Source organism: Solea senegalensis, unplaced genomic scaffold, assembly GCF_019176455.1.
Source record: "Solea senegalensis isolate Sse05_10M unplaced genomic scaffold, IFAPA_SoseM_1 scf7180000016570, whole genome shotgun sequence".
NCBI classification, from domain to species: Eukaryota; Metazoa; Chordata; class Actinopteri; order Pleuronectiformes; family Soleidae; genus Solea; species Solea senegalensis.
The window spans coordinates 1-11,655 of record NW_025321877.1 but is presented as its reverse complement, the minus strand read 5'-3'; the positions used below and the strand labels follow the sequence as shown (position 1 = coordinate 11,655).

Below are 11,655 nucleotides of genomic sequence, written 5' to 3'. Positions count from 1 at the left end.
TTATACCACATTATACTACATTATAAACAGGATTTTATTTGTTCAACTATACAGAAAATATATGGAAAAGATGAGAAATTAGACTTTGAAAGAACCTGACATAGTTGTGCATGTTATGTTTATCATAACTGTTGTTCAGTATGTGAATGAACTTGCGTGACGCTGCGTCGGTGTTGTGTTGATGCTGCGTCGACAGTAACTTGACCTGCTTTTGTTCAGCTGCAGAGGCAGCGATGATCCTCCTACTGTCTACTGTCAAAACAGAAACCTGATACAACTCCACCCTTCCCATCATCTCTCTCTCTCTCTCTCTCTCTCTCTCTCTCACTCACACACACACACACACACACACACCCATTAGACTGTGTGGTGGAGAAAGAGAGTGAGAGAGAGTGAATGGATAATAATTTGAACAGTACAGATTTCCTGATACACACAAACACTTTTTCTCTCTTTTTTATAAAAAACATTTTCTTTCAGTGAAACTGTGCCTTACAAAGTTTCATTAACACATTGATTTTAGTTAATATAGATGGTTATGTATATAAACTAGCATTTTACATATATATGACTATCTATGTGTGTGCGCCACAGACAAACACTTTTTCATGTCAATATTGTAAATAATTTTCCCATTGAGGGAAAAAAGATGATAAAGTAGGACACGTACGAGTGGACACTAGTGTGACATCTGTGAATTTTCTAATCTGGAGGCTTCAGATTATTAAAGTTGACTTTACGACCGGTTGCCACCTGGTGGTCATCATGTGCAATAACATTTATAGAACTATCTAATAAAACTAATGAAACTTTAACATTTAGATTAGTGTATAATGAATGTTTTTGAGCAAACATGCTATTTGAATATTTGAAGGTGTCATTTGTCGACCTCTGAACTCCAGCGCAGGAGAGCTAGTTGAACTAATACAGTGTTCACAGCATGTTAAGCTAACAAGATGCATTCAACGACCCTAGTAAATGATATCACTTCTGTGGGATATACAGCGTGGAGCTTAGAGGAGCGGCTTCAAAATGCATTCAAGAAACCTCGTAAATGATCACCTTTGCAAACAAACAGGCAGTCCCCTGACTTGCTGCTGCTGCCACCCTGTTTGTGATAGATGCACCACAAACAAGGCAGTCGTGGAGTTGAAAGATAAAATCACAGAAAGTCATAGGAACTGATCGACTTCTTCTGAGAATGAATTATGGAAATAAAGAATAACCTCATTATAATAATGCCATCGTCTGTGGTGAGTGTTGCTAGGAGACGGGAGAGGCTTGCATCATTTGCTGCTGCTCATTTTCTCCCTCTCACCTCTGTTTACAGCCCCACCCTCTCTCTCGCTCACTCTCTCTCTCTGTCTGTCTTCCCCTCGTCTTCCACAGACAGAGAGAGAGAGAGGAGGAGGAGAGGACACACAGTGATGTCATGTAGGAGCAGGGAAGTGTATGTGCTGATAAGCCACAGTAAATAGATGAGGGTGGGGTGAGGGAGGTTAAAGGAGGAGAGGCGTCTCCTCTGAACAGAAGCAGGTCTGGGGCTCGCAGCGGGAACATGTCGGAGGTGTAGAAAGGGAAAAAAGGAAAAGGAAGCAGTGACAGACTGAAGGCTCCGGGAAGTGAGCTGAGGAAGGAGGAGAATTTCAGGAGGAAAGGACGAGAGCGAGCCTAGTGGAAAAATCACAGCGGCCATTTGCTCTACTGCAGCTTCTCTGCCACAGCCTCGGCTGCATGATCAGCTTCAGTCGACTTCTCTGAGGATCTTGTTCCTGTTTTATCACCTGTGTGTGTGTGTCTGTGTGTGTATCAGTGTCTGTGTGTGTGTTTCTCAGTGACTGTGTTTGTGTTCTTCTCTTGCAAATATGATGAGACAGACTCCTGCTCCCCGGAAGGTACACAAATCCACATGATCGTCCTGATATGTTGCTGTTGCTGCTGCTGCTGTTGTCATTTTCCATTTGACTTATTGGCAGCAGCTGCTGCTGCTGCTAATGCTGCTGCTAATGCTGCTGTTGTTGTGAAGGTCATGCTGTGAAGTTTCAGTTATTCCTCATGTCGTGCTTTGGCTTCCTCTGCTGATATTTTGTCTATTTAAATTGAATCCCAGAATGCCTGGAGTTCATATGTGCAGTACTTTAATTTCCTGGTCTGCTCTGTGACCTTTTCATCTTTTATTTGGCCTCATTGTGGCGTCATGAGATGATTTCAGCCTGAGCTGATGTGAGTTGCTCATGTTTGATGCAGCTGTGAACTCTAATCCAATAATGATGGACTAATGGCAGCGCTGAAACACATGTTTTAACTACAACTTTTAGTAATGGCACAACTAGTGGGAATAATGCTAATAATGATGATAATAATAATGCTAATAATAATAATAATGACGATAATAATGACAATGACAATAACCCTAATAATAATGCTAATAATAATATTAATATTAATGATAATAATAATGATGATAATAAAAATGATAATAATAACGATAATAATCACGATAATAATAATAATGATAATGATAATAATAATAATGATAATGACTATAATAATAATGATGATGATAATAATATTGATATTAATAATGATAATAGTAATAACGATAATAATAATGAGAATAATGATAATGATAATAATGACAATGATAATAATGAAAATAATAATAATAATTATTAAAATTATTATAATAATAATAATAATAATAGTGATGATAATAAAATTATAATAATAATAACAATAATAATAATAATGATAATATATATGTTATAAACTGTATGTGGCTATAAATTCATCACCGCTTTCTGATAATAACCTGAAAAACAGAACAATCTGAGACAATTGTGTTAAATTTGTACACTGAAAATCATTTGTTCTGTTGTTGAAATAAGTAAAAGACTGAATATCATTATGCTTCTAGCTCTTATTTGTACCCAAATGTTTAAATGCACTTATTGTAAGTCGCTTTGGATAAAAGCGTCTGCTAAATGACATGTAATGTAATGTAATGTAAAAATATGCAGTTTGTATCTTTGTATGTTGTAAAAATACCATTCACTTCATGTTAATGTTCATAGAATTAGATTTGAAAACCTTTAAAAAGAAACTTTAACTCAAATAACTGAACTTCACTGAAATAGTTTTGATTTAAATGATTTTACAAAACATATTGGGATTATATTAACTGTGTTTTATTAAACTAATCTAAGTGCAGTTTTTCTGATAAAGATAAATTTGATCATTGAAATCTATGGACTGTAATAGATTTAAAATGCTTTTAAAATGAGTGTCATTTCCATCATTTATGACTTTGACAGAAGATAAAGAAAAAATCAGATACAATAGAAGGCTTTGCAAATGTCTGCTAACCACACAACACAACATTGTGTTGTGTTGTCTCCAGAGACACAAAGCAGTCATTTAGGTGACGACAGCGGCACCAGTCACTGTGTCCATGCCGTTACTGAGAGTTGTGTCTCAGGAGACGAGGAAATGACGAGGAAGCTGAAAATCAACTTTGTCTGGAATCACTAACCCTGTCTGTGTGTTTCCTTCCCTTCTCTCCTCCCTTGCTGCCTTCTGACCTTTTCCTGCTTCCTCTCCTCTTCCTCCAAAGACCACGGTCAGAAGGCCTAAGGTGAGCTCAGTGACGAGGGTCGTAGACACAATACGGTCACATCAAGGTTTATTATTGATTCTGTCAATCATTCAGGGTTAGAGTTGATAGTTCCAGTTATTAGAGGATAAATACTGATTTATGTTTGTTTATGAAAAGTCATTGTAAACCATGTGTGTGTGTAAACGTCATCAATGTTTATATAATGTTTTAATATTTGTGACTTTTTAAATGAAACCCAAAAAAACATTGTTTTTATTAGTATTCTGGTCACAGTCACTGTGCTCTTCATCATCATCATCATCATCATCTTCTTCATCATCCACAGCCATTTTATCCTGCTCATGAGCTTTTATTCTACTTTGATGTTCACGCAGCAGCCCGGTCGTCCTGCAGGCTCCGCTGTGAAGGGCGCGGTGTCCGGCTCGGCCTCGGCCTCGGCCGGTGAGATGAGCAGCAGCGAGCCCAGCACCCCGGCCCAGACCCCGCTGGCTGCTCCGGTCATCCCCACCCTGCCCTCTCCTGGGAAACCTGCAGACCCGGTCCCCAGCAAGGTCAGAGTGCCGTCACAGAGGGAAAAGTTGTATTTGAAACAGGCGACTAATGCCTTTAAAATAATGTGATGTTGTGATTCACTCATATCATCAGATCAGACGTGTGGACGTCATCCAACCAAACTGTCAAATCAAATATTTACTGTGTACCAGCCGTCACATTTCATTCAATCTCTAAACATCATTGAAAGTAGAAATGTGTAGAAATGGAAAAGAATTGAATGACATTTATAAACACACACTATGTTGATTTTGTCTTTCTGATGCTTGAAGATGATCAGGGATAGAAACATGTGTATTAGACCTTGATCTTTGTGATTCACATGTAGGAGGACGTCACCATGGAAACACAGGTGCAGTCATGTGGTTTGATGTGGAGAGTTGTTTCTCTCACTAACATCTGAACAAACTGTCAAAGGTGTGAAGTTGTGTGTCAGATCAAACTCACACTGCATTTAAATGACGTGATTCTATTATATCATCTCCTAACTGTGTGTGTGTGTGTGTGTGTGTGTGTTTGACAAACTTTGGTCAAATCTGAGTAAAGTCATTTCCAGCTTTGGTTTGAATGAACTTCATTTATGAAAAGCCATTGAAGTCATTGCATGAAAAGTGAAATTATGAAAACATGACAGTGTTAAAGCTGAGGACCCTCACACACAGGAGGAGGAGTCTCTGCGCGCTCAGGTGAAGGACCTGGACGAGAAGCTGGAGACGCTGAAGATGAAGCGGGCGGAGGACAAAGCCAAGCTGAAGGAGCTGGAGAAGCACAAGATCCAGCTGGAGCAGCTGCAGGAGTGGAAGAACAAGATGCAGGAGCAACAGGCCGAGCTGCAGAAACAACTCAAAGAGGCCAAGAGGGTGAGAGGATGAGAGGATGATGAAGGGTACAGAGAAAAGCACCATAAATATTCATCACTTCATATGTATTTTGTTAAGTTAATGATGTTATTATTATTATTATTATTATTAATAATAATAACAATAATACATTTCATTTTTTCTTTGTGGTGTATCATTTAGAAGAAATATAAACACAGAATCCAGAGCTTTGGTTTAGAATAATATGAAAATAATGAAGTGGAAACATAACATGTACATTTACTTTGGCTGCTCTGAAATCTGTTCTCTATTTTTATTATTAACAATAATAATAATAATACTAATAATGATGATAATAATAATGATGATAATAAACACTGATGACAGAGGAGATTCATTAGCTTTGAATCTAAATTTAATCTTAGATTCAAAGCTAACTGCTGTGTGTGTGTGTGTGTGTATGTGTGTGTGTGTGTGTGTGTAGGATGCTAAAGAAGCTCTGGAGGCGAAGGAGCACTACATGGAGGAGATGTCGGACACTGCGGACGCCATCGAGATGGCCACGCTGGACAAGGAGATGGCCGAGGAGAGAGCGGAGTCCCTGCAGCTGGAGGTGGACTCCATGAAGGAGAAGGTGGACGAGCTCACCATGGACCTGGAGATCCTCAAGCATGAGATCGAGGAGAAAGGTAAACCCTCACTTTTCTTATGAACACTTAGAAAGTGGACACAGATAATGAAGATGTTTGTCCTCAGGTTCAGATGGAGCTGCGTCCAGTTATCATGTCAAACAGCTGGAGGAGCAGAACAGCAGACTGAAAGAAGCTCTGGTCAGGTAACATTTTCACATTACTCAAGATTTATTCACGAGTGAACGAGGCCTTTTGTTTCTGTGTTCAGATTACAATGTTTCAGGAGTAAATGTTTGTTTTGTCTGATTAGAATAATCTGAGGTAAAGATATACTGCTTTAGTTTTTACACACTTCGTGGGAAGTTAAATCCAGTGATATTCGTAAGGATCCTTGTATTGTTTTTCTGTGGGTACTTAAGTCACAAGGGTTAATGAGGCGTTGTTTGTTCACTTCAGGATGAGAGATTTGTCTACGTCAGAGAAGCAGGAACATGTGAAGTTGCAGAAGCAGATGGAGAAGAAGAACGTGGAGCTGGACTCTCTGAGGAGCCAGAAGGAGAAGCTGCAGGAGGAGATGTCAGCGGCAGAAAGGACCATTGACGAGCTGAAAGAACAGGTCAGTGTTTGCTGCAGCTTTTCAGGGACATAAATTAACCTGCAGGTCGACAGAATTCACCACCACTAACCCACCGTGTTTCAGGTGGACGCAGCCTTGGGGGCAGAGGAGATGGTGGAGACTCTGACAGAGAGAAACCTGGACCTGGAGGAAAAAGTCAGGGAGATGAGAGAGATGGTGACGGATCTGGTGAGTGAGCGGAGTCCTGTCTGTCTGTGAAGAAATACAGAAAAACACCAAAATAAGCATCATTTTAAACACTGAACAGCTGATCTACTGGTTTCCTGTCACAAAGCAATATGATTTTATCTATACTAAACAGCAGATTTTTATTAATCCCCTGAGGGAAAGTATTCCTCTGCATTTTGACCCATCCTAGAATTAGGAGCTGCTCTTGCTCAGCTTGCTCAGGGGTACCCCAGCCCTTTTTGGCTGGGTGGGTATTTGAACTGGCAACCCTCTGGGTCCAAGTCAAGTTCCCTTTCCACTTGGCCACGGACTGCCCAGTAGTAGTAAAGTCATAGTATAGTATTCTTTTAAAACAACTACAACATAACAAGAGGCAGAGAGTATTATCTATCTTAAAGTGGTCAAATAAGAAAAGAAAAATAGGATTAAGTTTAAAAAATATTGAGGTAATATCAATGCTAGATATACTCTTAAACGTACATCATTTACCGTGATGCAAAACCCTTCACACTCATCATCTGTCTTATTATGGACCGTCCATCCGTCTGTTAATGTCAATGTCATGTCATGTGCGCTCCTCCTGCAGGAGGCCATCAACGAGATGAACGACGAGCTGCAGGAAAACGCCAGAGAGACGGAGCTGGAGCTGAGGGAGATGTTGGATCTGAGTGCAGCCAAAGTCCGAGAGTCTGAGAGACGAGTGGAAGCCGCTCAGGCTCATTTATCAACTAAACAACAGTCATCCTCATATGTCTTCATTTATCAACTAAACAACAGTCATCCCTATACTCACTCATTTATCAACTAAACAACAGTCATCCTCATATGTACTCACTTATTTATCAACTAAACAACAGTCATCCTCATATGTACTCACTTATTTATCAACTGAACAACAGTCATTGTCACATATGCTCAACTGAACAACAGTTCCTCATGTCATATGTTATTTATCAACTGAACAACAGTCTCCCTATATGTACTCACTTTTTATCAACTGAACAACAGTCATCCTCATATGTACTCACCCTATTTATCAACTGAACAACAGTCATCCCATATGTACTCACTTATTTATCAACTGAACAACAGTCTTCCTCATATGTACTCACTTATTTATCAACTGAACAACAGTCATCCTCATATGTACTCACTTATTTATCAACTGAACAACAACAGTCATCCCTCATATGTACTTCACTTATTTATCAACCAAACAACAGTCATCCTCATATTTACTCACTTATTTACTCAATCCTGAACAACAGTCATCCTCATATGTACTCACTCATTTATCAACTGAACAACAGTCATCCCATATGTACTCACTATTTATCAACTAAACAACATCTTCATCCTCATATTTACTCACCATTTATCAACTGAACAACAGTCATCCTCATATTTACCACTCATTTATCAACTGAACAACAGTCATCCTCATATGTACTCACTTATTTATCAACTAAACAACAGTCATCCTCATATGTACTCACTTATTTATCAACTGAACAACAGTCTTCCTCATATGTACTCACTCATTTATCAACTAAACAACATTCATCCTCATATTTACTCACCATTTATCAACTGAACAACAGTCCTCATATTTACTCCTCAACTGAACAGTCATCCTCATATTTACTCACTCATTTATCAACTGAACAACAGTCATCCTCATATTTACTCACTCATTTATCAACTGAACAACAGTCATCCTCATATTTACTCACTCATTTATCAACTGAACAACATTCATCCTCATATTTACTCACTGTTTTCTGTGCAGGAGGTGAACAGAGAACTGACGAGTCAGCAAGAAGCTTCAGCCGAGCTCCAGCAGCAGCAGCCGCCCGCTGAGATGTTTGATTTCAAAATAAAGTTTGCAGAGACCAAGGCTCACTGTCAGTGACCCGACCCAGAGAGTATTGTAGTACAGAGAGAAATACTGAAGTACAGAGAGAGGAGAAATATACTGTAGTACAGATAAATACTGAAGTAAATACTGTAGTACAGAGATAAATACTGAAGTACAGAGAGAAATAATGTAGTACAGAGATAAATACTGTAGTACAGAGATAAATACTGAAGTACAGAGATAAATAAGAAGAGAAATAAGTACAGAGATAAATACTGCATTACAGAGATAATACTGCAGTACAGAGATATATACTGTAGTACAGAGGAGATAAATACTATAGTACAGAGATAAATACTGTAGTACAGAGAGAAATACTGATCACTGTTTTCTGTGCAGGAGGTGAACAGAGAACTGACGAGTCAGCAAGAAGCTTCAGCCGAGCTCCAGCAGCAGCAGCCGCCCGCTGAGATGTTTGATTTCAAAATAAAGTTTGCAGAGACCAAGGCCTACGCCAAGGTCAGTGACCCGGACCCAGAGAGTATTGTAGTACAGAGAGAAATACTGAAGTACAGAGAGAGAGAAATACTGTAGTACAGAGATAAATACTGTAGTACAGAGATAAATACTGAAGTACAGAGAAATAATGTAGTACAGAGATAAATACTGAAGTACAGAGAGAAATAATGTAGTACAGAGATAAATACTGCATTACAGAGATAATACTGCAGTACAGAGATATATACTGTAGTACAGAAGAGATAAATACTATAGTACAGAGATAAATACTGAAGTACAGAGATAAATATTGTAGTACAGCGATAATACTGCATTACAGAGAGAAATACTGCAGTACAGAGATAAATACTGTAGTACAGAGATAAATACTCTAGTACAGAGGAGATAAATACTGTAGTATAGAGATAATACTGCAGTACAGAGATAAATACTGTAGTACAGAGATAATAATGCAGAACAGAGATAGTGCTACAGTACAGAGATAATACTGCAGAACAGCGATAGTACTGTAGTACAGAGATAATAATGCAGAACAGAGATAGTGCTGCAGTACAGAGATAGTACTGCAGTACAGAGATAAATACTGCAGTACAGAGATAAATACTGTAGTACAGACACTCCATGTCCAGTGTGTGGGTTAGAGACACATGTTTATTCATCAGGATTGTTTGGCTGTCCCTGTTCTTTTTTATTTGTGTAGTAAACGTCAAGAGTGTGGCTCATGATGCCTTAAGTACATTAAGTATAAAGGTACACTCTTTTTATTTTTAACAAATACAAACTTCTTTAGGAGCGCATTGACAGAAATGTATGTTACAAAGTGGACTTGAAAATGTTCCTCTTTTCTCCGTCCAGGCCATTGAGATGGAGCTGAGGAAGATGGAGGTGAATCAGGCCAACAGACACGTTTCTCTCCTGACCTCCTTTATGCCCGAGTCCTTCCTTCGCCATGGAGGAGATCACGACTGCATCCTGGTGCTGCTGCTCATCCCCAGACTCATCTGCAAGGTAAACTCCGGACGACAGAGACTTTGTCTTCAAACCTAAAATCATTTATAAAAGGTCTTTTTCATGACATGACACAGTCCCAGTGATTTATCCAATATTTTTAATGCATTACAATTAATTTAGACTTCCGTCGATTATTTGATTTAAAGCTTGGTTTTTTACGCAAACGTGTTTCTGTTTGTATAAAGTGTAATGTTTGTGTGTTCAGGCAGAGCTGATCAGCAAACAGGCGCAGGAGAAGTTTGACCTGAACGAGAACTGTGTGGAACGAACTGGACTGAAAGGAGCTGTTGGTGAACAGCTGAGCTTTGCTGCTGGTTTGGTTTACTCTCTGAGTCTGTTGCAGGCCACGCTGCACAAATACGAGCAGTAGGTTCCACCATCAACTCATCTGTCATTCATGTTTGTTTGCTCCTTTAAAATGTCAGAAAACATCTGTTTCCTAAACCTTGAAATGAGAAAGTTCTCCAATGTTCTAACCAAAATGATTGCATTTTATTGGGTTAGTTTCACATTAATCCATTATCAAACAGTCATGCAATGGTTTTGTTTATGTAAAATTAGACTTGCTGAATAAATGTGTGGTCTAATTCATAATAGTAATTGATATGTGACTAAAAAGTTAGAAGTTAAAAGTTAGTACATTCCTGTTTTTTACATGCTTTACTTCATATGTTGAATTTTTAGCTTATCGTCTGTCATGGAGAGTTTTCTGTGTATATATATTATACACTCACCATCTGTGTGTGTGTGTGTGTGTGTGTGTGTCAGGGCTCTGGCTCAGTGCAGTGTGGACATCTATAAGAAGATCGGCTCTCTGTACCCGGAGATGAGCGTCCATGAACGATCACTGGATTTCTTCATCGATCTGCTGCACAGAGATCAGCTGGATGAGACGATCAATGTGGAGCCGCTCACCAAAGCCATTAAATACTATCAGGTACACACACACCTTACATCCATTTGAACAACGTAAAGAAAGCTTTAGCTTTATCTCTAACCTTAATGTAATCACAATTTTCATCCAGTCAATCAGTGTTTTGGCCAGAAAACATCATTGGTAATTATTAAAATCATCGCTGCCTTCTCTCTCTACATATGAAGTATGAAGTTCATCTGAAGTTGAGTTTGCAAGCAGCAGCACTGAGTGAGTGCTGCTCACAACATAGCAGAAATAAATACAAAATGGATGGTGATGAATTTCACACAACCACCTGACACAAGCATGTGCCAAAAAAAGGTTTGCATTTGGCTTGCCACTCGCGATCGCCAGCTTTCAGAGAGAACAGAATAAGCATAACACCAGTGGAAAAAGTGACACAACACATTACCACCGACATCAGTACGCTTCTCCCAGACGGTTAAAAAATTCCGTACGACCAGTACTACAATCCTGAAAAACTATGTCCAAAATGGGACAAAAAAAGTCATAGTTTAGTATGTTCTCTAAAATCACTCAAAAAAGTCATGTTGTTAAAAATCTCTCAGGAAGGTCACAGTTTAGTTTAACATCCAAAATGAGAAAAAAAAAAGTCATAGGTAAGTATGTCATCTAAAATTTAAAAAAAATTCATAGATAAGTATGTCGTCTAAAATTTGAAAAAAAAGTCATAGGTAAGTATGTCGTCTAAAATTTGAAAAAAAAGTCATAGTAAAGTATGTCGTCCAAAGTCGGTCAAAAAACTCATAGTATAGTATGTCGTCCAAAATCACTCAAAAAAGTCATAGTATAGTATGTCGTCCAAAATCAATCAAAAAAGTCATAGTATAGTATGTCGTCCAAAATTAGTCAAAAAAGTCATAGTATAGTATGTCGTCCAAAATCACCTAAAAACGTCATAGTA

The 11,655-nt window shown here is 38.6% G+C and overlaps 1 protein-coding gene across 1 annotated transcript; it reads left to right on the top strand.

Annotated features, from left to right (window-relative positions):
* Positions 1 to 1,428: 1,428 nt before the first annotated feature.
* LOC122763212 (dynactin subunit 1-like) lies at positions 1,429 to 10,778 on the top strand. Its single transcript, XM_044018250.1, is given in 13 exon segments — positions 1,429 to 1,895; positions 3,614 to 3,634; positions 3,991 to 4,167; positions 4,831 to 5,028; positions 5,474 to 5,678; positions 5,746 to 5,824; positions 6,078 to 6,237; positions 6,322 to 6,426; positions 7,013 to 7,177; positions 8,648 to 8,803; positions 9,659 to 9,811; positions 10,020 to 10,180; positions 10,583 to 10,778. Coding segments are annotated over 13 exon segments (1,806 nt in total). The 5' UTR covers positions 1,429 to 1,865.
* Positions 10,779 to 11,655: the final 877 nt, after the last annotated feature.